We start from the raw sequence: 25630 nt of genomic DNA, 5'->3' as shown, positions 1-25630 counted from the left end.
CCCTGTGTCAGTGACCGTGTGATGAAAACTCCTCAAGAGCACTCCGGTCTGGGAATGCCGCTGCCTGCTCCACACCTGGCGGCTGTTCCTGCAGAGAGGGACAGAATCCACATCCAGCAGGGACTGTCCCTGTCCTCTGTGAGCCAGCCCTGCACACCCATGGCATCCGCAGCAGCCAGGCCCAGCAGTACCACCAGTGTCGTCGGAGTTCCAGCCCCAGCACCTCCCACCCGCCGCCACACACACCACACAGGTACTGCCTTTTATTGCTCTGGGGAGAAATTTTATTGTGAGCAAAGATTTATTCATTTTATGAGGGGTAACAGAGTGGCTTTGTCATCCAGTTCAGGGTGCAAAACCACAGTGGAGTTTATACAAATTAATAGTTTTTTGACATCAGGAAAACATGATTTTCATTGATGTCTTAATTCTTCCCTGAATTAGAGGTATATATTGCTCTAAGGAGAAAGGGCTCCCTATTCAGAAGGATGCCTTTGAAATTGTTTCAGACCAGCTATTGGATAACTAAGTGCCAGACAGTCTTGCCTGTCCGGCCCTGAATGTAAAATAAATTAAAATACATGTTTTATTTTCTAGGTTCCTTCACTGACAGAAAATCAACAGAAAGCAAAACCCAACGGTGGGGTGAGGCAGAAAATCAAACCAGTTGTCCAAGCCCTCAGTGACAGAAGCTCCTTCCTGCAGCTGCACCAGGTGAGTTCCTGTGGGGCACCGAGGCTGAGCTGCTGCCCCTTGGGCACAGAGCTCACGGGAATCACTGGCCATGGCTGGAACGTGCCCCACAGGCACAGGGTGGCCTCTGGCCAGGTGCTGGCACTCAGATGGTCAGACAGACAGATGGCCGTAACACCAAGTGTAAGTGCAAAAACAGATGGGGGCCTAACGGCACATTTCCCAAAAAATGCAATCCCTCTGCCTAAAGCAACTCCCATTCTGTTGGGAGGTGTGCATGTGTGTGCCCAGGAGCAACCAAGCAGCAGCAGGACAGGGCTCTGTGGCTGCTGCATCTCAGATTTCTGTTGCTTTAAAATACCTGGGATTTAACTATAAAAAGTTTCACCCCATCAAACTATGACACGTGGTAAACCAAAACACATCAGCTACTGCCAACACGAGCTCTGCTCACTACAGCAGGTGCCAGGAGGACACCCTAAGTCCTCAGAAGCCTTCAGCTGTGTTGTACTCTGGCTAGAGGCAGGTCACAGCCTGCTGGGACAAGGTGAGGAGGTTACCCACTTCTTCACACTATGCTGGGAAGGGGTCATGGCAGGAGTGTGGCTTTTGTTCTTCTAAAAGGGATTTGCTTATTTTTGTTTCTCTAGGGAGCAGTTCCAGTGCACAGCCATTGCACACACCAGAGAAAGGCCACAGCACTCTTGCAGTGGGACAGCACTGACGGGAGAGCTCCTCCCTCATCCACCTGTGCTCCAGCAGGGAACATTTGCTACCTGGCCAGTCACAGGAAAACCTCTCTTTAGAAGAGATTCCCTAAAGCACAGGTAAGTGCTGCCTGGAATGACTAAAGCAATGCTCTAAGGGTACAATAAATAACTAGTTTCAGTGCTGGTTCACCTCTGGCTGCAGCACCTGCACCCAGGGGCTTGGGGCCCTTGCTCACCTGTTGCCGGTGCAGTGGTGATGGTGACACAGGTGACATCCAATCCCCAGCCCTGTTTGACCAGACTGGGGAAGGGCCATTTCACAGAGCAAACCCCTCACCCAGCCCCTTCAAGACGTATTCACCCAGACTGCCCATTCTGATCTGTGCTCAGGTGCCGTGGGCTGCCCCAGCCATAGCTTTGTTGTCCAGGGCCTCAGTGGACACCTCAGGTGGACACCTTGCTGAGGGTGCTGGAAGAGCAGCAGAGCTTCCCCGAGACCCTGCTCCTGGAGGCACGTGGCAGCAAGGGCGAGGGTGGCTCCACCAGCTCGACGCCAGCTGTGTCAGCGAGGTCAGCGCTTGCACTTGTGGTGAGGCAGCCTGGAAAACAGAGCAGGCAAGGTAAACCCAGGTCAGGAAAAACAGCTGTGTCCTCAGAAAAACCATGTGGCACATCTCAGCCCCTCCCCTGCCCTCTTCCCAGCCTCTCCTGGGATCACTCAGGTGAACTTGACCTCCAGAGGAGGAATTTGCTGTAGGCAGCTGAAGAACTGCCATACTGCACTTCCCAGAGAAAGCAGGGATTTCTCTTTGCCAGCTCCCAGAAGTGAGGAGCAGTGAGGCCATGAGAGGCTGTCAGTATCCAGATGAGCACTGAGCCCCCCAGCATCACCCCCTTTTGGTCTGCACAGCCCCTGCAAACCCCAATGGCTCTCAGGGCCCCAACAGCCCCATGGGAGGGAGGTGGGAAGCTCCTATCCTGCCCACTTGAAGCTCCAACATAAAATACTTCTGTGTGGGTGATATAAAACTGTTTTTTGCTGTGTGTCATTAAACTGTTCTTGTGTATTTGGCCTGTTACAGAGAGCTGGCACAGAATTCTCCCTGGAAGGTGCCTTAACTTCTGGAAAAATTCTAAAGAATCACAATTTCTTCCATTACATAACAGGTACCCTTGTTACTGGTGCAAATGGTCACCACTGGGAGAGAGTTCTGGGGGGCTGTGGATGTGGGGGGGGTTATGCTTAGTTGTTGAGTGGAGTCACCTGTTGGTTATTTCCTGGAGGCCAGGCCTGCCCAGGCTGGCTGAGGGGGAACAGGTGAGCACATGGTCATTAAACCAAGCACTAATGACCAAAACCAGGTGCAGCTTCTGTGAGGGACACGCCCTGCCCTGCTCCTGAGGGCTTGACCTGTCCCAAGGCATTTCCCAGGGGGAACACTGTTTCATCAGCTCCCTAGGGAAGCAGTATTTTTAAAACCATGTTGCAATTCTCTCCCAAAGTGTAAATACAAGTTTTTTATTATAGGTAGGAGGGAGGAACAGCCTTGGACCCAGGCAAGGAGAGCACAGGAATGTTCTGAACCTCTCTGAAGGCTGGCACCATTGGCACCCCCTCTGAACCTCCTTGAGGAATGGTTGTGTTTTGAGGCACAGACCTACTTCCAGTGCAACAACTGACTCCATTCTCAGCTGTGCCTGGCCAGACCACAGCTCTTCAATCCTCCCTTCACCTTCCTAGCCCAGGTAAATCTCAAACGTGCACAAAATGCCCCAAAGCACAGCCAGGGCCTTGGGTGAGCTGGCCCTCGGGTACAGGTGAGCAGGGCACTGTCCTTGCAGGACAGGTGGGGATGTGGCCACAGGTCAGTGTGGCAGCAGGATGAGCCCTCAGCTGCTGTCTGAGGACAAAGACTCACCCTGGCTCTGGGCTGCACTTCCGAAGTGAGGTGTAACCTGTGCTTCTGCTCGAGCAGCTCTGGGTGTCTGAGTGACTGAAAGCAGGAGTGGAACAGCAGCAGCACAGCCCTAAGTGTGAGCCCCCTCAGCCTGCCTGCAGCCCTGCGTTTGCATCTCAAAGACAGCCCTTACTTACCAGATTGGTTCTTTGAGAAAAGTGACTGAGGGGAAATAGCACATTTTAAAAAGGTGGAAAGTGTGACTTAGCCTGTAAAGGCATTTTCTGTGAAAAATGGAGAGCTGTCAACTTTGGATTAAAACAAAACCTGTGGTGCTATTGGCTGGGGAGAAAAACGTGGGGGAGGGAAGGGCTTCGAGGGAGGTGTTGTGCTTGACATTCCTGCAGTGAGGCAGAATGGCAGATGGTCAAAATAATAGTTTTCTCCAAATGGACAAGCTGAAGCAGCTCAGAAGTAAAAAATAATTACCAGGCGCGTATCGCAGGACGTAATACTGCGTGTGGATCACGGGAGGCATTACCTGGCACATACAGAGTGTTACTGTTCACAGATCATGGGAGGCATTATTGGGGCCATTACTGTACACATATTGTGGGCATTAATGTACAGGAGGCATTATTGTGTTGTTTGTAGGAGGCAGAACTGCACCCTAGAGGCAGAACAACGTGCGGAGCGCAGGAGGCGCGCGCCAAGCAGAGGAGGCAGAACTGCACACGGAGTATGGGAGATACGAGGTGAACGCAGAGCATGGGAGGCACAGCAGAGGAGGTGTGAGCTGAGCATGGAGCACAGGAGGTAAAGCTGAACATGGAGCAGAGGCAGCAAGGGAGGAGGAGGGGAAGGAGAGCTGTTACTGATGAACAGCAGCAGAGGGGTATGCAGGAAGCATCGCTCTTACCTGTGGCCGTTACTGTACCGAGAGCATTAACACTCTAATCTAAAGGGAGAGAACAAAACCATGTCAGTGCAGGACCAAAGGGGGGGAACAGGACCATGTCAGTGCAGGACCAAAGGGGGGGAACAGGAGCATGTCAGTGCAGGACCAGCACCCCGAGACTGCTGCGCTTGCATCAGCCTGACACAGCACACCCTGCTAAAGGCAGGGAGCTCCCTTCAGGGACCTGCAGAAACACACACCCATGCACTTTCTCCTGGGGTCTGAGGACTGAAACAACCAATGGAGGGAATGTTGGCAAAAACTGGAATGAATATTCATTGTGCTTCATCTTCTGTCAAACCTGCTGCTGTGGGATGGTGGTGTGCAGCTGCTTCATGCCTCAGCTCCACATCCAGCACTGTTGCTGGTCACACCATTTGAAACTGGCTAAAATTTGAGGCTTCATAGAGACCTAGATGTCTGTGACACTACAGCCAGGTTAAAACTCCAGGAAGTGAGCAGCATAGTGATCCTGGTGCCAGAAGAGGAAGTCTTTGAATGCATAAAACCTGTCCATGAGCAGTCACACACCTGCACTCAGACAAGACACACACACACAGACACACACGCGCACACAGACACACAGACACAGACACACACACACAGTGGAGGGCCCCTCACAGGTGAGGCTGCTTAGAGAGCAATAAGCTTTTAAAACACATTTCTTGCAGGAGGGATTAAAAACTGAATTAAGATATAGATGATAGCACTTTAAATGCAAGGTTACACTGCAGGAAGGCAGAGAGAACTGGTGTATTGCATCTTAAATCCAGTCCAAAGAATAAACCTGGTTCCTTCCCCAGGGCATGTGCTCTAGGAATGGCATTTTAGCCACTGCTTATGAAGCAGCTGAACACTGCTGAAAGCAAGGGTGGTGAGTAAGACCATGACCTGTAAGGATGCTGAAGATTGGTACTTAAGAAGAACCATGAAGTTTTCACATGGGCTGTGAACTGTTCCAATCCCCTATTAACCTTTCAGCCAGGACAGGTCTGTGGGAATCTTTGTTTTTCTTCCTAGTAAATGCAAAGGTAATAAAATTGCAGAGAGAATCATTGTCATAAATCTGCACAGTGTTCCTGCTTCCAACTCCCAAAGACAGGCTCCAAGTATGCTGTAAGCAGCATCCTGAGCCTGCATAAGAAAACCCATGGATAACTGAAGCTGGGTTAATCAAAGCCACACACTTCCTCCAGTGCCCTGGAAAGCTATAAGTGACACAGTAAAGAGAACCTGACACTACAGGTTAATAACTGTGGCAGAACGAACCTTAAAACAGCATCCACAGCTCCCAGCTCAGGTGGGAGAGCCTGGCACCACTGTGGGCCTCCATGGTTTAAGTGCCTTGGAAATAAGCCTGAAATGTACACATTGAAGTTTAATTACTCTCAAGTTGGAGCAGCTGCTGATTAGTTTTGCAAGGCTCAGCCTCAGGCAGGGGGACCCCACCAAGTGCTGGGGGTTCTGTGGGTGTCACAGGTAGGGCAGCCCAAGCCCTCACCATGAGGCTGCAGGACAGCTCTGCCCTGGTTCTGCTCTGCCTCTGCTGCAGGTCTCTGCCAGTGCCTCAGTGCAGAGGGAAAACGGGAAGGGGCCACATTGCCTGGAGCCTTCTGCGAGCTGACAGCTCGAGCAGCTGGAGCTGTCACCCGGCAGAAGAGACGGCCCATCAAGCTCATATTTTTGCCCATCCCAGCCCTGATTGCTAGGATAAATCCTCCCTCACTACCTCCTCTCCTGGAGAGCATAGCTGGGGGAGCACCCTCTGAGCCAATTAATTACATGGAAAAGGCAGGGGGCCAGGCTGAGAACACTGATGTGGCTCTCACACCCCCCCGCTGGAACATCACGCTTGAGAGGGAAGCAGTCCCAGCACCTGCCCAGCCTCAGGGGACAAGTTCGGACTGTCCACCCTCGGTGGCACAAGGGACAGCCCCAGCACACTGGGCAGGCAGCCACTTCCTTAGAGCTCTGCAGGGATCTGGGCTCCTGGGCATACACTGCATCAATCAGCCTGCTTGGCCACAGGAACTGGAGGGGGACAGAGCTGCTGCCCCAACAATTTGTGGTACCTGTGACCTGTCCTGCTTAGTGCCAGACCATTCCTGACCCTCATGGGGACAATAAGGCAGCAGCCCTGCCAAACAGGCAGCAAAATTATGGGCAGAACACTGATAAGCAAGAGCACACAGGCAAGGAGCAGCTCCCACATCTTCTGGTGCACTGCAGGAACTTCCCAAGGGCAGCCCAGCTGTGGCAGGCTCTGGTCTGCTGGGATGAGGAACTACCAGGATTAAACAGATGGCAAAGCCAGACAGGTTCCCCTGCTTCATCCTGAATAGTCCTCACAGGGAAGGAGGAAGAAGAGAAAGCCCTTGAGTCCTGCCTCCTGTGGTAACTGTCCTGCCTCCTCTGCTCCACTTCCTTCAGCTTTTCCTCTTTGTTCACTGCCTGGACAACCTGCCACCACCATGGCAGTACCAGTGACTGCACAGTGTCCCACCTCACCTGCTGAGCACCACGCCCAGCAGCCCTCACACATGCTCCATGCTAGCAGCAATTCCCTGTTCTGCCTCTAACCAGGACAGTCAGGAATTTCCTAAATCTCATATATTAGAAACAAATACCTCTGTTTCAGGCAACACTGACAGATTAAACCCAACCCCTGGCACACTGCATGTGCTCTGATACCATGGCACAGCTACTCAGTTTCAGATGTTTATGTTTTTAATATTCCCAGGAAAATAGGCAAAAATACTACATATATATATACACACACACACACACACACACACACACACACACACACCATGGACACAGATCTGACAAAACACCCTACAGAGCTTCAAGGAAAAAGACAAAATGACAAAAACCCCAAAGTAGTAAAAAAATCCCAGAAAAACCAAACTAAAGCAAAATTAATCCTTAGCTCAATTACTGTTACAAAAAGCATCAGTCCTGTTTAAAACAAGAATTACTCTGGGTTTGATTTTGTTTCTGTCAAAAATATTTTAAATCTGCATGTCCAATTCAAATAATCCTTTTGCTTTAAAGTGGGAAAGATAAAGCTCAGCACTGAACAAAAAGTGATTTAAAATAAACCAGATCATGTTTGCTGTACATTCAAATATTTTCTACAAGAACTTTACACATGCAAAAGTCCAGAGACAAAAGAAAAGCATGTGTCACCTTTGCAACAAAAAGGCTGCAAAATCTCGGTTTTATGTAAATCAGCAGGCACAGCTCCCAGGGCTTTAAAACCAGGGAATGCTGAAAACCTCAATAGTTCCTCGACTCAAGTGTTGCGCTTGGGCAATGCCATAATATTCATTTAAGAATCCATTTATCAACAGATACCACATGTCCAAGTTTTCCAGCACAGTTCTTCTGATGATCTACTGAAAAGGATTCTTTAAAAACATTAAGCTGGAGAATCCAAGATGCTTTCTCTGCCCATTCCACACTACCCATTAGCAACTAAAAAAGCCAAGATTTACACTATATCCTCCCTGATAACGCTGAGCATTGTGCTTTATTTTCCAAGTCATTAGCATGCACAAGAATGACCTCATGGTGAACAGATGCACTTGGATATGGCAGTGATTAGATCAGTCCTCTCAGCAGTCAAGTGTGCCCGTTCCCATTAACCCCTGAGGCGCCGGCAGCGCTCCGCTAGGGGGTTCCCTGGAACGCAGGAACCTGCCCTGGCCAGCACAAGCCCCTTGGACAGGATCCTTGTGGTGGGAAAGCTATGACTGCGGAGTTGTCCTGGAATATCCAGCAGCCCCTTTCACTTCCAAAGGTTAACACCGTGCTTCTGGCTGCTGATCTTACACTAAAACAGACCAAAGCCCCAAGGAGCCACAGAGGCAGATGAAGTCAGGGTGCTGTTCTGCCCACTTCAGCTTCACCCATTTCTTTTAAAGAACACACAAGTATTTTGTTGAATAACTATGTCTGGTTTTGGCTGAGAGAGCAAGAACAGCAGCTTAAAGGCTGTCCACTAAAAGGAAAGAAATCTACAGAGGGAAAGAATGAGAATAATTCAATAGTGCTGGATTATGGAGGATTTCCTGGGCTGCCTCTCAAACCCTGCCTAATTAAAATACAGCATGTAATGCACCAGTTTAACAACAAAGGGCTGTATTCCCAGCTTTTGTTCCTAATCTGCACATCCCCTGCGTGAGTTTGGAGATGGCCATTCTGCCTATGAGGCTGCACTTTCAACGCTGAAGGTATCAGGGCTATCTATAATCCATACAGGGAGTTTAAGGCTCTGCTCCTCAAAACAGCAAAGGACATCAACTGGACAATCTTCCTGCAGAAAACGCAGCACCTGCAAGACTGGTGACAGGGAGACTCAGCCAGGGCAGGAAAACCACATCCCACCTGAGTCTGGGGATGCATCACCAGGGGCAGCATCAGAAAACACAAAATCATCCAGTTCCAAGAATTATCTCATAGTCAGCGATACCCCAGTATGTCACTGAGAGCTGTGTTTGATTTCTCCCTAAGCTGTGGTAACTCCTGAGAACACTGCACTGTGATAAGCAGCACTTTACTCCCTGTCTCTGCTGCACACATGCATTTGCAGCACTGACAGCATCACACCTGAGGGGCATTATAAGAATCAGGTCAGGTGAGAATTAATCTTTCATTTACCTGAACAGTTTATGCTCAGCAGAGTCAGCAGTACCAGCTGGCTTGTACTACCACCTGTGCCAGCTCCATGCATCCCACAGAATCATCAAGACTGGAAGAGATCAACAAGTCCTGTGGCCAACCCAGCACCACCATCATCACCCCAATATCATGTCCTGACACCTCTTGAACACTTCCAGATACAGGGAACCCAGTGCCTCCCTGGGCAGCCTGTCAGCGTCTAACCACTCCTTCAGTGAAAAAGTGCTTATTTTTACTAACTGCTCCCTGACTCCTTTTTCTCTGTTTCAGAATAGAAAAATGCCCCTGTATTCCAAAGGGGCAGACAGGTGATTCCTGCAGGTGCAGGACAGGTGGATCTGTGCCCGGAGCAGGCCTGGCTAGGGAACAGCAGAGCTACTGCCAGGACTGCCTCCAGCCTCCCTGCTGACTGCTGAGGGGCATCTGATGGAAAACACATCCCCATGGCCACAGCTGACACTGCCCCTGCTCATCACTGAGTAAATATGCAGGAGAATCAGAAGGTAATGTGAGGAGGCTCTCTGAAGCGGAGATTCTGACACCAGAAGTCATGGCCGGCCTCCAGTTCATGAGCGGGAAATTAATTCTGAGGTTCAGAAGTCTGAAAATTGGGACCTGACTGGGGAAGGCTTTGCACTTAAAAGCAATTAAAATAATGAAATCATACCTGGGTACTCCTATTTAACAGTGTTCTGAAATCCTCGGCTAATGGGAAGCAGTTTAAATGTGTTTGGCATACACAGCTTATCCCTCAGAAAGTGGGGCTCTGGAGGGCTCTGCCCTGTCAAACCACATGTGACACAGCACCATGTACTAAGAACAACATGAAAATGAAACACAACTATGCACAGAGCAAAAACAGATCACTATATCTACATTTCTATTTGCTGATACGTCAACAGATAAATGATTCAAGTGCTAACAACCAGCCCTGGGCACGAGCCGCGCTCCTATTGAAACAGGCGATTTTTTTGTCTCAGACTTTTGGCAGAGTGTATAAAAGAATTTAATGCACAGCTGTTCTACTTTTTAATGTAGGAAACATTAATCAAAGCTTTAAGTTATAAGCTTTCCTAGCGTTGTTTAGTATTCCAGTTCAGCAGAGATCAATAGATCCATCCCATGTTCCCTGACGCCTCTCCAGGACGAAGAGGTGCGATTATGTAAATGGCCCTGGCTTCCTCCCCCTCCTGCCAGCGCTTATCTCCAAAGCCTTCTGCCTGCTGCTCCTGGCCACCACTGCCCGGCCAGCACAGCCTCTTATCTCCTCACAAAGCTCCAAGCACGCCAGGATTGGAGCCAGCAACGCCAGACAATGCTGCACGGCTGGTTTTATTCCTAAGTGATTTATGTGAGCAAATTTAATTTCTTCCTTCAGTGTTTCAGTTTAGATGGAAGATATCTGCTAACAAGTCAGGCTAAAGAGAAATAGAGCAGATGTCCTGCAACGTTTATACAGGTTGGAAATAATCTATTCAGCAATCCAAAAGAGAAGCAGGGAATGATGAGAAAGTGCCAGAGTCACCCTAAGAGTGTCAACGACAGATTAAGGAATCTTTGTAAGAGAGTCCAGCACACAGTGACTAGATACTTTCTGGATGCTGGAAACAAACACATTTTGAAGGCACTAGAAATGTACATTTCAGAGCCAAAGCCCCCTTTCAGGAGAGGTTCACTTAAACTTAATCAAACCAGCCGGACAGCAACTGTCACTGCACACTAACCTAACCCTCCACAAGGAACATGAGGAGTAAATTCCCGGAGTTCGGCACAATGCTGTCACCTCTCAGCAGGCAGATGACTGATGAGCACTGATGTGCGTGCACACACACACACACAGACACCACACACCCACAGCCCCATCACAAACCCTGCAGAGGCTCCAGGCCAGGTGCTGCAGGGCAGCCTGCAGCGCACTCGCCTGCATTGAAGGGACGCGCCTGCATCCCGCACGCCGCTGCGATTCCCTAACAGCACCCTGGTCCTGCGTTTCTTGTGCATTAATCCCTGACCCTGGTAGCTCAGCAGCATAATCCCCATTTAGCATTAACAGCAGCTTCCCCTGCGAGGAACTATTTCTGATAAGTGAGCCCCGATTCAGGCCTCACTTTTGAACAACATATTCCCAGCTCAGCAAGAACCCGGAGTCCTGAATGAGCCCGAGCCCATCACTGCGAGAAAGTTCATTAACCTTGCTGGAGTTGGAGGTTAACAGGATAGCTGAAGAAAGGAGCAGTGTGAATAGCTCTGATGCAAAACAAATTAAAATGAATGTCATCATTCCTTTTGATATTCATTAGTTGATTCAGAGGAAGAATAGTCGTCTTTAAATTTGCAAGCATTTATCTACAAAAAACAGGTGTACATCTGCTGCTCAAGTGCTTCTTTGGGGCTACAGAGAAGAATAATGTACAGAACTCACCAGTTCCACCGAGGGAGTAGCTGGGAGAGGGAGAGAAGACCTGAGCGGCGAAATCCTCAAACGTCATCACTTCCTTATGGTTCTGGATGATGGCTTCGAGGTACAGAGCTCTCTCCTCGTAGCTGCGATGCCCCGTTAAGGAAAGGTGTGTGCAGAACTCAAGGCTGTCCCACGGCATCCCCGAGCACCAGCCCCCAGCCCCACATCCACCCTGACCAGGCTGGAACGGGCAGGGAACCAGACCAGAACTGCCCAACAGTTCTGAATGGGAGCAACAAGGAGGGGATACATTCAGGGCTGGAAATTCAGGATATCACCTCTTGAGCTTCCTGACTTAGAAGCTGGGAGCTGCTGAGTACAGGAGCAAAGCCCCAGATCAAAACCCACCATCACAGACAGGCTGTGGCACTATGGGAAGCTCCTGGCACTCAATATTCCTGTTCCAATGACCAGAAAAGTAACTAGATTGGAGAAAAAAAGCTACAGGACAGAGGAATACACCCCCCTCCCCCCACATTTATTTGATCACTGGACTTCTTAGAAGAAATTAAGCACAATAAACCAATTCCAAAAGTGTGACGGTTGTATTTAGGGCAGGTGCTAGAAGGTGCAACCTTATGTATCCCAAATAAATGATGCACAGTGGACAAACCCAGCCCACAACTTGCATGCATTATGGCCTGAATAATGCAGACAACAAAGCGAGCTAACATCGAGACTATTGCCTTTTAATTAAAACTCGGCAACCTGGAACACACAGCATTCAAATGTGTAATCAAAAACCAGTCACCAATAAAACTTACAAGCGTAACAAGCTGAAGCAACTTTCCAGCTGTCTTAATAGGACCCCTGCTTGCGGCAGCCTTTCACAGCGGAGAAAGCAAATCTTCCCCTTTTGTGTGCAGCTTCTGTCTGCTCAGAAGGTGAATCATACACTTCCAATAACAGGATAACGCCTGGGACAAACCTACAATGGGCTGGAGAGCCTCATGTATGACTTTATGAATTAGGGCTCGCAGGAGCCAGGATGACATCTCATTCTCCGTTTCCTCAGTGAAAACAAAAGTTTTCAGCGCCTCATTGTGTTTCTGTTATGGGGAAATGCACTCGAGCTCTGCAAGGCTGTTCGGTGGGAGCAAAGGCCAAGCTGAATTTAGAAATTAGGAGCAGGAGAATAACACCAGTGACAACAGAATGCAGGTGAGGGTATTTAGAATTGAAAAGCATTACTAATTAATATTGAAGTGCCATTTGTGACTTGCAGTACATTAACAAAACCACTCTGAAACACTATTAAAAAAAAAAAAAATCAGAGAAAAGCAGTGCTTAAAGCCAGGAGACAGTGGTCTAGTGTCGACCTCGAAGGGAATAAGCAAAGCACTTTCTCATTGCACCGAGCGTTCCTGCAGGCGTGGTGGCAACAAAGGGAAGAGAAAGAAAGGAAGAATTTTGCATTTAACGCTCGCAGAGGACGATTGATATGTGATAAATCTTCTTATAAACTTCCCGTGGAAGCCTAAAGAAAGAAAATCAATAGCCAGCATTTCAGCGTTTGCACCTGCTGACAGCGTTATTTGCTCAGTTTTCCTGCCTTGCCCGAAGCCGGGGAGAACGCATTCCTGACAGCGCCAGCCCGCAGCGTGCGGGGCTGCCTCCCCTTTATGGGCTGAACTCCTGATGACTCTTGTTAATGAATAGGCTGCCAAACTTCCTCGGAGAGGAGGCACACGCCTGGGCCCAATTCTAAAGGGACTGATGGATGCCATTCACTCCTCATTATGGAGATGCTGATTCCTCGGCGCTGGGCTGTTGCCAGGGCCGTGCGGAGCGCGCTGCCGGGCGGGCGAGCGCCGGCCGGGGGTGGCGGGGGCTGCGCGCCCGTCTGGCAGCAGCCCCTGTGACATGGAGCTGGCACGTGCTGCCGCAACGGGAGCGGACCCGGCCGTGACAAATTGCTGAAAGGGCTCAGCGACACCGGGGGCTAGCGACCACCTGAGCCTGCGGGCCGGCCGGCAGCGCTCGATTCATCGCTCGGCCCCAGTCGGGGCTGCTTCCAGCCAGGCTGGGGGGACGGGAAAAGGCTCTGCCTGATAATGTCCCGCTGGGTCCCGAACGGCTCGGCACATCTCACACGGCAGCCGGGCTGCCCGCTTCAGATAAATGCTGCGCGGAAACACTGCCCAGGTTTGCTCTGCGCCTGGTAAAATCCTATTGATGAGCTGGAGGATGCTGCTCACCACACAAAAGACTGGGAAAAACCGCCTGGACAAACAGCTGAGCAGCTACGGGAGAGGCAGCTGAGGAAGAACACTCCAAGATGGGGAGAGCCCTGTAGATCCACCAGCGCTTTGGAGGCACGCAAGGAAGACCCCAGCTTAGCACCTCTCCTGCAGGCTGAAAATCCAGAAGCAGTGGGTGCAGACACCCCCAGTGCAGCGAGGCCTCTTCTGCACACCCCAGCTCCACCCACCAGTCACCTTGGCTTGGCACTCCCCGTGCCCTCCTGGGCTCCCTGGAGCAGCGGGAGCACAGCAGCTCCTGCCATACGGGCAGCGAGCGGGATGCCCGTGCTTGTTTGTACTCACGGCTTAATCAAAAGGGAGTTAAGTGACTGCAGCAAAGTGAAATTAAACTCCCTGCTATCTCTGTCTCAGTATACATGCACATTTGGGAGAACATTTGGGATTCATTAAAAAAAGAAAGAGTCAGCTGAAATTTTACTGAAGTTTAGGAATTTGAATGTGGAGGCATCATGAACAAGCTGTAAAAAAACCCTCTGGAAAACACCTCCATCCTGTAAAAAAAGCATAATGAGGTTTCCTATTTATTGCCCTGTAGGAATGACTCTATCCCAAAAATCTCTGGAGCAATACTTCTGTCAGGGCTGCCCCATGGAAACGTGCTGTGCCTTCAGCCTAAGAGCCAACCACAAAATATCACTGAGTTACAAACATTAGAACCTCACTCTGAACCTCTTTAACCTGACCTTTGTGTCACAGCTCTACTGCAAGCTGTCACCAAGGTGCCCCCAACACCAAGCAGAATTTAGATCAAGTGCCACACCAACTACTGGTTTGAAAATGCAACCATGGATCAGCAACCCCTCAGCTCTGAGCAGAGCTGGGAGGGAGCCCCAAGTGCCTGGCTGGCTTTCCTAGAGCAGCCTCAGGGCTGGAGCGCTGCAGGGAACACACAAATCCACTGCTGCAGCAGGCCTGGATGCAGAGGATGGGGCTGTGAGCTTGAACCCTACCCTGGTGGAAAGCTGGACAGCTGGCTGCCCTGATTAACTAAGTCCCCCATTATCTGGGGGCTTGGGGCATCCCCTGAGATCTGCAGATAAATGGAGTTATACCAGACCCTCAAAGAAGCTGATCAAAAGCTCCTCTTTTAATATGTACGGCAATTTGACCCACCCCTCCACGGCTTCATTATTTTACATTTTGCTTCTGCCAAGGCAAAACACCAGAGCAAAATGTTTTAGACAGACACAAACAGGGTTGGGTTTTTTTGTTTCATATGAAATAATGACATTAAAATAATGACAAGGTGTGAATTATTGATATATATTGACATATAAAACTGTGGGAGAGCAGGAATTTAGGTCCTATTTGAATACAGCAATCAAATCTCATTATTTGAATATTATGAGCTTTTAGTAGTGTTTTATCAGCATACCAATTTTAACATTTCAACCACACACTGAAGGCTGTTTGAAAAAAAAAAACCAACATATTAAAATGTAAACATCAGCTATTTGCAAAAAACCCCATCTTATTGTAGCAGTAGGATGACCTGCAAAGTGAAACACACAGGACATCCTTCCAGATGGAGGATGCAAAAGAAGACAAAAGGCAGAAGCTTTTGAAAATTCACTGGAGAGGCAGATACCAGCCAGCACTCGGCTCTTACCCACCAGCATCACTTCCATGTTTAACCTCTACAACACAGAGCCACTTTCAGACAGGCAGTTTAAAACATAATGACCTTGAAAACCCCTCAAAGTCCTCATAATCTGCGTTCTGCAGGTGGCCTGAGCCATCCCAGGGCCAGGATCTTCCCACTGTTTCCCTCCCTGCACACAAACACAACACTAAACCATATCAAACTGCCATGCTGAAAAACAAGGAAATATAAAGATGTTACTCAAGCAGATCCTGAAAATAAAGAACTTTTGCTTATTAATCTTAACTCCATGCTGACCTCCAGCAAAGCTCTCAGGGCCCCACTCCTGCTGATGGCAATGGCCAGCCCATCCTGCCCCACGCTACTGTTTGAAAATAAAAACATTTTGGCAACATTTATATACTGTCACCAATACGTGGAAAGAACAGTGCGCTCAACTGACACAGCGGGCAAATAAAAGACAGGAGTGTTTGTGGGTTTGAGGCCAGGCTGGGGAGAAATGCCTGGCTGCTCTCCATGGCCCACAGGTCGTGCCAACACCACAGGGCACCAGTGCCATGACTGGCACCCAGGACACTGCCAGGGTCTAGGGGAGCACTTGCTGCAACGCCTGTTCCTGTGGCTCCAGAGGGACCCTAATGCGGCCTGCTGGCATGGACCTGCTGCAACTCCCATCTGCGATGTGCAGCCCACCCAGAGAAGGGCTTTTGGGGCATCAAGCCAGTGGAGAAGCTCAAAGTACAGAGGGAGACAGCTCTTTCCAGCCCATCGGACATCAAGGCTGGCTATACGTCCACAATGCCAATTCCTTCTTTATCCAATTAGAGAAACCTGCAGAAAATCTTTGAATTTACTGTTCACTGCAAGAAACATCTATTTCAGTTTCCTCCTGATTGTATCAGAGGGCCCAAAGATGGTTAACAAAAAGGGTTTGCTCCTGATACTGCAGCAGCGGTTTGAAAAAAAACAAGAACATAAATGTTTGGGACTTACCAAAGCAGACTAAAGTCAGGACCATAAAACTGAGGTTAGCAGAGATGTGTTGGCTGATGACCTTTCTGCACCTAATTGTCCTCCCCAGCTCTGAAGAGGATGGAGTTACTGTGCTTTTAAAATGTGGTATTAGGCAGTCTTGGTGTGAAACTCAATCTGCTTGATTGGGCTCGCCATCATTTACGGTCTAGTGACCACCACCACCGCATGAATTTCACCGAGAACTTTTGGGGGAATTTTAGTAACATATATCTTTCACTAAACAGGTGCAGTTAAACTGTACCTGTCAGCCACCGCAGACTTACGTGCTTGTTATAAACCAAAGCATCTGAGATGGAAACTTTCCAGTGACGCCTGCCTTAAATCGGTCCGTGTAACACACGAGACGCGCGCGAGCAGAGGCTGTGTGACCGAGGGGGTCTGTGGGCCCTCTCTCCCCACGGCCAGCCCCCATCACGGCCATCTGTCCACACTGCAGCCAGGGGAGCCAGGGCTCCCTTGGCGGAGCAGGGCCAGCCTGTGCCAGGGCTGCTGTTCCTCCTCCTTATCCAAAACGGGCAGATGATTCTCTGCTGCCAAAACCAAGAGCTTGTCCTCTCTGCAGCATAATTTTCTGCTGCTGTGCCACCAATCACACTGACAGGCAGCCCTCTGTGCTGGGGGCGGATGGCTGGAGCCCAGAACACCCCGGTGTGGAATAGACCTGACTCTCCCTGAGACCGACAGGTACAGAGAGGTCTGCAAATGGATTCGTCGTTTGTGGAGCGTTTGTTTTCCCAGCGCCTCAGCACGGTGCCTATAGCTCTGCCACCTCCCTCCCCACACGGGACCTGGGTCCCTCACAAAAATCACCAAAGAACCTTGGTGCTGACTGATGGAGGTGGGCCTCAGGTCCCAGGGAACCTGCGAGTGCTCCGAGTCACAGGGCACGCTGCCACAGCATTTCCCAGCGCGCACGGCGCGAAACGGCGGCTCCCACGCAGACGGTCGCCAGTAATTGCTTTAAAGGGGAAAGTGCAGCAAAACAACAACAGGAACACGTTTCACACGGTTTCAAAGCATCTCTGTGGAAATCAAGCAGTGTAACAGCAAAGCCATACTGAAGGTGCCCTGAGGCTAAAAGCTCCAGCTCACGCTTGTCTGTGGGGAGCTCCATGCTGGCGCCTGGCTCCTGATGCTGCTGGGCAGCGCGGGGCCCAAGGTGTGCTGTGAGCACCTGTCTGGCAAAGGGCTTTCCTACCGCTCTGGGATAGCAAGAATATGTGGCACATTAGTCATGCCAAGTGCTTCAGGGGAGAATCTTGCATTTATTATGAATAAGGCAGAAAAAAAGCTTTCATCTTAATTTCCAAGCACTCCTGCAGGCGGGAAGCCCTCGGGAGCAGACACACGTACCATTACAGACCCACAGCTCTATAGCAGGAGCAAAGGGACACTGGGTCACCCCCTGCTCCCATACCACTCTGTACTGTGGCAGCACCAGAGCTCATCCCTACCCAAAGTTTTGTAATTCTACCAGAGCCCCTGCAATGCTCTCTCCCAGCTAGCCATGCTTGTACCTGCTCTGTTAAAAAAAGAGCTGGGCTTGCACCTCATTCCCTTTATTAAGTTTGTTCCCATTAAGCATGTTCCTCATGTGCTAGAGAGGTGACAAACCACACAGAATTGTGCCTAAAACACGGCACTCTACAGTTTGCATGGTGCAACCAGCCCTCTGCCCATCCAAGGTTCAGCTGGCCACTGCATTCCATGCTTACCACTGTACTAACATGGCTTGCATGAAAATATTCAACATAATGGCCTGTTACCAGTTCAGAGCTGCAGGAGCCCTGACTGGTAACTCATTCTGCAGGGCACACCGAGATCTAACCACCACCAAGAGGCTGCTTATGAAAAAGTTCTGTTTTGTGACACCTGGGCACAAGGTTTTCACCAGCAAATTAGTGGGGCATGATTCTCCCCAAATATACTTTCTCTGGAAGTAGCCATACAGTTCCCTACTCAGTCCTGAGAGATAAAGGGACAGGAGTTGCCCAATTGAAAGCCACCTTCCCAGTGCCCCAGAGCAGTGATGCTGAGCTCCTCTCCACTGAGGGCATCAGGGACAGCAAGAACCCACGCTGGGACCACAGTGAACAACTTGGCGGGGATCCGCACTGTGAAATTCCCAGTGGAGCTCACAGGGATCCAGCCAAACTCCAGATCCCAAGGTGGTGCAGCCAGGACAGCTGGGCAATGAGATCCTCCCACCATAAATGAAGAGGAGCTGCTGGCAGGGGGATGCTGGGCCAGCTACACCTTCCTATCCTGTACCCAGACATGCAGGAAAGGCAAGGACTTGCCCACAAGGTTTGTGAGTTTATTTTATGAATTATGTCCGTTGATGAAAAAGTGCTGTTGGAATTCACTTATATCTTTAAATTTTATAATTAAAAAAAAAAAAAAAAAGCCCAGAAAAGCAAAAGACAGGGTTATAAAGGTTTTTGAACTGGTGCTGTTATGCTTTGGTCATTGCACATACACAAACACACAGACTTGCAGTGTCTCCAGTTTAACAGCCATGTATATTTAACATTCCTACACTTGTTCCCACTCCTCTCCCCAAACACAAGGATATTCTAAAGCCAGAAAAGTCACCAAAAGAGTTCACATGCCTCACAAGATCTGTTCCACAGTGCACTTGGAGACAAGGAACAGGTCAAGCTCCATCACAGCAGTACCCAGGTGAAGGTACAGTTGGGAATCTCCTGGGATAATGCCATACTCCAAACCATTCAGAACCTGAAGGTGCCAGCCTCTGCAATTCCCAGCTTTGAACCTAAAGTGTCAGAGACAGTGGAAGGGGAGATAATGCCAGACTCTTTCTACAGGAGAATATGCCACAAAATTGTTTACATACAGTCTAAAACAAAATTGTTTGTGCTGCCATTCATGGGGTGTGATTCCCCACCCTGTGGAACAACTGCAGTGACACTAAGGTGGCTTTGTGTGCTCAGGAGACCAGGCTCACTGAGCTGCTGCTGAGCAGCACACAGATACAGGGATTCCTGGAATTATATGGAATATAAATGCACATGCCAAATGAATTTGTTGCTAAAAGAAGCTCTATTTAGCTTTAACTGAATCACAGGCAGTGGAAAGACATCTCAGAAAGGGGCACTTCTGTGCCTTGGATCTAACTGATGGACTGTCAAACTCACTCATTAAGGAACAAGTCTTTTCAATTTATAAATATATTTTATCACCTACTAAATGTTACCAAACCCTGTCAGTTTGATAAGAGTATGATGATCTGGCAGCTACAAGCAGAACAAAATACAATTACCCAAAGTAATTTTGCCCCTTCTAGTTTATTACAGATCTTTTCATTATTTCTGGGTCTAACACTGAATGGCTCAGTTTCAGGTCTATTATGGGTCTATATATTACATTTATTACAATCAGGGACAAGTAACTGGGGCTTATTATCACATCCATTATGAGTGACACCATTTGCAAGATGCTTAACGCGAAACAGACTTGTTGCTGTGGTGAGACAAGCTGGGAAATTGCTCCATATTAGAGGGTAGGAAGGAACAAATCAGAGAAAGCCAAGCAAGAAATCAGCAGGGATTTCCCAGCTTTAAATTAAAACCAGTATAAGGAGGATGGAGGTTTAAAATTATCACCTGAGACATTTGTGGATATTCCAAAGCAGGGACTGAGCATGGGCAGGCACGGGGCTGTGGGTGGCATAGACAAACACCTCGCAGGGCTGACCAAGGGCTCAGCAAGGGCTCCATTTTTAGTGTCCCTTTCCATGCTGTACCTGTGCCCCCCAGCAGGTTCCTCTGGCCACGCTGACCAGCGGCTGGCACGGCACAGCAACACCTGGCACTGCCTCCAGCCGGGCCCTGCAGCAGCTGAGGCCAGAGCACCCTGCCAGGTGGCTGCACTTCAATGACACTGACTGTCATTGTAGGGTTAACAAGGAGCACGGGGAAATCTTTTATTCATATAACACAGAATGCCTTCTGTTGATCTTTGAATAATGTTGCTTAAAATCCATTAAATGAACATGCCCTTCCAACAGACAGCCCACAACAGGTAGAGCAGCACGCACTCGCTGCCGGCTGCCTCGGCCAAACGGCATCCCCAAAAGCAGATGATTAGGTCAGCATTTAAAATAACATTTTTTCCCCTGAAAGTGACCTCCCAGAAGGGAAACTGGATTCCACTTCCACAGCACAGCTCAGCCAGTGTGTATGCTGTGATGGCTCCCCATTTTCCCAGGAGTAAATTAAAATTCTGGTGCATATTTATAAAATCTGATTTTTTTAAACTTATGAGGTGGGATGTGTGAGTGGAGTGGGAGCAAAACTGAAAATAAAAGTGACTCCTTCACAAAAAGGCAAGTCAATGCATTGATTTCACTGCTGTTAACTTCCTCTAAATGTTCTACTGGTTCTGAAAAAATTTCCCTGTAAGTTTCAAGTAACTCAGGGTGGCCATGAAGTCTTATCATTACAATTAATTACAGGATAAGTTCCTGAGTGAGTGGTGCAATACACTATTAAACAACCAAGTTCTAAATCCAAGCACAAGAGGAATGATGGTGGAAGTGGAGAGAGGGCAGTGGGGAGGGCTGCTTCCCTGGCTGCACACCTGAGCTGACAGCCTGCTTTAGCACCCAGGACTGGCCAAGTTCAAACCAGCTCTGAAAAGGAGTGAGAATGAGATCAGAAACCAGACTATGGTATACAGGTACATATTGTATACAGGTGTTATCACACAGGGGAAGGGGAACAGAAGTGCTGAGCCCCAGAAAGTGCAAAAGAAAATCTCCTGCCTATTGGAATAAATATGGCAGAAACAAGAAGTGACAAAACGCGAGGTAGTCTCAAAGAAAAGCTGAAGTGCTGCTGGAGCCCTTCCCAGCTGAAGGCATTCTGTGTATTCAGGTAAAAAGCCACTGAAGAGCAGTGCAGGAGCAGAGCAGGCTGGGGCTGGGCCCAGGAAGCTGCACATCACCAAGTGGGAGGTGCAATGACCTGTGCCCATGTGAGACCCCCAGGTGCTCACAAGGTTGGGGGTCACACAGATAGACCAGGCAGAGCATCGGTGAGCAGCTGTGCTGTGCAAGCACTGGGGCTATGCACTCCTGCATCCCCGAGGTGTCTGGGTTATGGAGCACCCACTTCCACCCCAATGAGATTACGGCCGACTCGCAGAGCGGCAGCACTTTGTTAAAATGGACAATTAATCTGATTTAAGATGGCAAATGAGCGAGCCAGTGCTGCTGCACAGACAGCTGTGATGGGAGGGGGGGAATCCTGCAGGAAAGTCACCGGTCCCTGCAAGCCAGCGCAGGCAGGAGAGGTGGATGGCAACTGGTGACATGTGAGCTGCTCCAGTCATTTTTCCAAGGCTACCAAAAACCTGCCCCGGAGCCCCCGGCGACAGCCACTCTGCTCCGCACAGCCCCTTCCATCTGCTTCCTGCCAGGCCCTTGTGACACGTCTCATTCTGCAGCCAGCACAGAGACGCTCCTTTGTGAGGGCACCACAAATCACCGCACAGGCCGACCCTTCCCCGGCACGTGCCTGCAAGCACCGTCTGCAGCTCCACACAGCACAGAAAGGAGCCCGAGGCAGCGTGTGTGCCCAGCAGTTCCGTCCTGCTGCCCAGGTGGCACAGCCTCCCCACAGCCCCAGCCCGAGCACAAACCTGGGGAGCTTCCGCTGCAGCTCATCACTTCCTCAGTGTTCTCGCTGCTGCTTCCAGCCAGTGCCCTTTAAGCTAAACTTCTGAAGTTCTTTGACATCCTTAACTGCTGAGTCATGTCGGGTATAAAAGGAGATCGTGAGGATCCCAGAGAGAAGGCACAGAGCACAGGATGAATTTTTAATGAAGCATCAAAGTTGGTGGAAGGAGGAGAAGGGGGGATTTGCAGCGACAGCGACCCAGGGAAGAAGCTACACAGCAGGAACACTGTATGCTGCTGTCAGGTTTTCCTGTATTCAAGTTTTATTCCAGGTTTTGTTTAACTTACTGTCTCAAATTTCACCCAGTTTGAAAAGAAAGGCTTTTATCATTCAAATACCAACTAATCCGTCTTCTGCGGGACACAACCAGCGCTCCACTCGCTCCTGCCCAGCTACACACTGTCTCTTCCCATACTTACATTCTGAGGAACCCAGGAAATCATTTCTTCCCAGTCAATTACAAAAGGAGAATTGGTGTCTTTTGCCATTAGAAAGGCTGTGCATAGCTGCTCATTCTCCACACACCTTTGTCACTATGACTGCCGTCACCCATGTCAGGCCCCTGCTACATCAGCTCAAGCTGGCCCTGTGAGCAGCCTGCAGAATTTCATCCATTAGCTGGAAAATGCCCACTGCAACCCAAGATGAGCCCGTCCAAATAATGTCACTTGCCAAATAACTTGGAAATACATGACAGCCTTGTCTTTGGGTGTGATTTCAGAGCCTACAGTGAGTGCCTCTTGCACTGCCAAGCTTTCCAGTTTGGACTTGTGGCGTGTGACTCAGTGTAACAGCAGGAACACTGGCACACAGAAGTGGGATATTGGATATTAAATATTTGGCTTTTTTGGCAACACCTCTCCTCAGTGCCTGCCCTGGTGTTTATCTGTGCAGGCACACTGCTATCTGATCCCCTGGACAATGCCAGCAGTCTCACTGCAGATGCTGCTACCTTGCGCGAGGTTGGGCTCTGGGGTGTTAGAATCTGCCTCTCTGAGGCAGACACTGCTCTGCAGCCCGAAACAATGCCCAGCACTTCGCCATGAAAAGAGAGAAAGTGAACATTAGCACATCAAAGGCCCCTTTCTGAAAGAGGAAAAATTGCACGATGCACACTTTAATCTTTCTGACAATCTATGCATAGCCTGAGCTGAATTCTATTTTTCACACAAATGGGAATGCTCCATACGAGCACTTCTGTACCAACAGCAACAAGAACAGAGAAACACGAGCTAGCACAGACTTTGAACTTTTAAAATATGGATTAACATGCAATAATATTTAACAGCTGATAGAACAAGATCCCTCTTATCTCTCTTAATAAACCCAAATAACATCAAACATTTTACAGGCAACCTACAGAAAGGCTGCTAAAATATTTTAATCTAAAAATAAAAATAAGTTAGTATTAAACAAAATACAGGTAATATTAAAATCTTAGTGTAAATGGCTAGTGTATAAAATCAGTTACCTGACGGAGAACAGCCTTAAGTGTAATTCCCTTAATTAGCACTTCCATTTAGCTAACTAAAGGTGGAATGCGACCCCGCTTACAAGATTTAAAAGAAAATATTGCTAAAATACATATGCAGCATCTAAACTCATTCTGTTGCATTAAAGCAGAGATTTGTGCCTGTAGGTGTCCTTGGAGTAGGACTCACATCCATCAGCCCCGAGAAGTAAACACTGGGGACATCTCTGCACATCCAGAAAACCAGAGCACAGGCAACAGCACGATCCCACCAGGGAGGGGCAAGAGGTCCCTGCTCGCATTCCTTCACCTGGATGCCCTGTTTGCTGCTCAAACCTCACCAAGATTGTCTTGGTGTGTTAAACAGAGTCCAAAGGCTTGTGGAGAGCAGGAGAGAGACTGCCCAGGAAGAACATCCCAGTTTTTTTCATATAAACAGAAGTGCACCCCTTAAATTTTAGCTGTAATGGAGTGGTATGATTTACAAACACACCTTAGTAAATGCACATGCTGAATAGATTTGTTTCTGACTAATTTTCAGCCAGAGGAACAACGTGTTGGAATAACTTCAACAAGATCCCAGCCTTGGACTTGCAGAACATCAGCAATGGAGAAGAGGCAGCATCATGACTGAGCCCCACACACCTAATACTGCACACAAGACAGCACATTCCCAGATAAAACACCTGCACTTCCCAAAACACTGGAGAAAGAAAGCCATTTTTCTTGCAGACCTGCCAGTAACTTAAAACACTTCAGTCCTAAAAAGGAGCAAGGGAGCACACATGGATTTGCCAAGCGGACTGTTTGAAATGTGGGATCAGTGGTGAGACAACGAGCTGGCCCACAGAAATATTGGAAAAGTAATTAAAAGTAGCTGTTCTGGAAATCTCTCCACAGAGAAGCCTGCCTGTGCCTTGGACACCCACCGTGCCACAGACCAGCACACTGAAGTACCACAGAACCACAGGCTCTGTGCACTTGTTTCACAAAAATTATCTGCAATTTACAGGGTTTGCATTGCTAAACATGGCCCCAGGCCCAAGACCTTTATTTCCCTTCATATTTCGCGTCTTCAGGATACAGCGTTGCTCAAAGCACTGGCTAAAGCACATACTGGGGGAGGAAAGAATGGCTGGACCGGACAGATGGTTGGCCTTTGGATGCTGAAAGGGATTTTGAGGGAGTTGAGCAGTATGACTTAATTCTTGTCCTGAATATTGAAGGTAAACACAGATCAATCCAAATGAGGCAGAGCACAGCTACAGCCCTACAACCACAGTCCTGTGTGTAAAAACCAGCAACAGATCACAAATGCAACAATGCACAAAAACACCGACACTTTCTTTAAACTCCTGCCACTGGAAATGCTGCCTCTCCTGTCTGCTCAGCGAACAGAAATTGAATGAATTTTTTTTAAAATGCAATGATTTATTCTCTGCACACAGATCACTGACTCAGCATTTACTGTACAGTCAGAATGCACAGAGGTGAAGCAGAGAAACTCTCAGAAGCTTGAGTCCTGCTGATTTCTCCCAGTCTGGGAATACAGCAGTCCCTCTGACAATTCCAGCAGCAGGGATGGATTCTGCTCCATCCTAAAAATCTCCTTCTAGGGAATGCTACATACAACTAGCAAAGCTGTCTCAGACATGTGATGCTCAAAATGTAACAAAAGGATGAAATATGAGGGCAGTAAAATGTGTGTCTGTAGGTATCACGTTTCTAATGCTCTTCCAGTAAGTACTACCATGAAAAATGAAACATTTGGTTTACTGATGTCTGTGTATTTTCTTTAGCAATACAACAGAAGATTCAAACCCGTTGGTTTGGGCAGTAAAGAACACTGGAGACCCTGTGAGGCATTTGTTTGCAAACTCCAGTTTCACAGATACTGTAATTGATGCACAAAGTGGGAACAGAAAGTAAAATCTCTCCACTTTGCTTTCCGAGATCCTGGGACTTTGTGTGTTGACTTTTGGGATTCCAAACCGCACGTTGCTGTGGCATTTGAAACAAACGGAAATGCTGGCATGCAAATCCTATTCAGCAACTTGAGAATACTGAGGGCTTTTACAAGGCAAAGAACACGTTAAAAGTTCATTAATTAACCAGTGCTTGGGAACAGATGGAATGGCTATCTGGGCTCTAA

The 25630-nt window shown here is 48.8% G+C and overlaps 1 protein-coding gene across 2 annotated transcripts in view; it reads right to left on the bottom strand.

Annotated features, from left to right (window-relative positions):
• Positions 1-261: 261 nt before the first annotated feature.
• RALGAPA2 (Ral GTPase activating protein catalytic subunit alpha 2) overlaps positions 262-25630 on the bottom strand; it is a 94391-nt gene continuing 69022 nt past the window's right edge. The window contains exons 38-40 of one of the 2 annotated variants that reach the window (XM_059840634.1): positions 11365-11486; positions 4221-4259; positions 262-2002 (exon numbers count right to left, since the gene is read on the bottom strand). In XM_059840634.1, coding sequence (XP_059696617.1) covers positions 4255-4259; positions 11365-11486 — 127 coding nt within the window. In that variant the 3' untranslated portion in view covers positions 262-2002; positions 4221-4254. The remainder of the gene's footprint in view (positions 2003-4220; positions 4260-11364; positions 11487-25630) is intronic. The other variant, XR_009485653.1, reaches the window with a different exon arrangement.

Source organism: Haemorhous mexicanus, chromosome 3, assembly GCF_027477595.1.
Source record: "Haemorhous mexicanus isolate bHaeMex1 chromosome 3, bHaeMex1.pri, whole genome shotgun sequence".
NCBI classification, from domain to species: Eukaryota; Metazoa; Chordata; class Aves; order Passeriformes; family Fringillidae; genus Haemorhous; species Haemorhous mexicanus.
The sequence above is the reverse complement of the archived record's forward strand: the minus strand, read 5'-3'. Positions and strand labels throughout refer to the sequence as shown.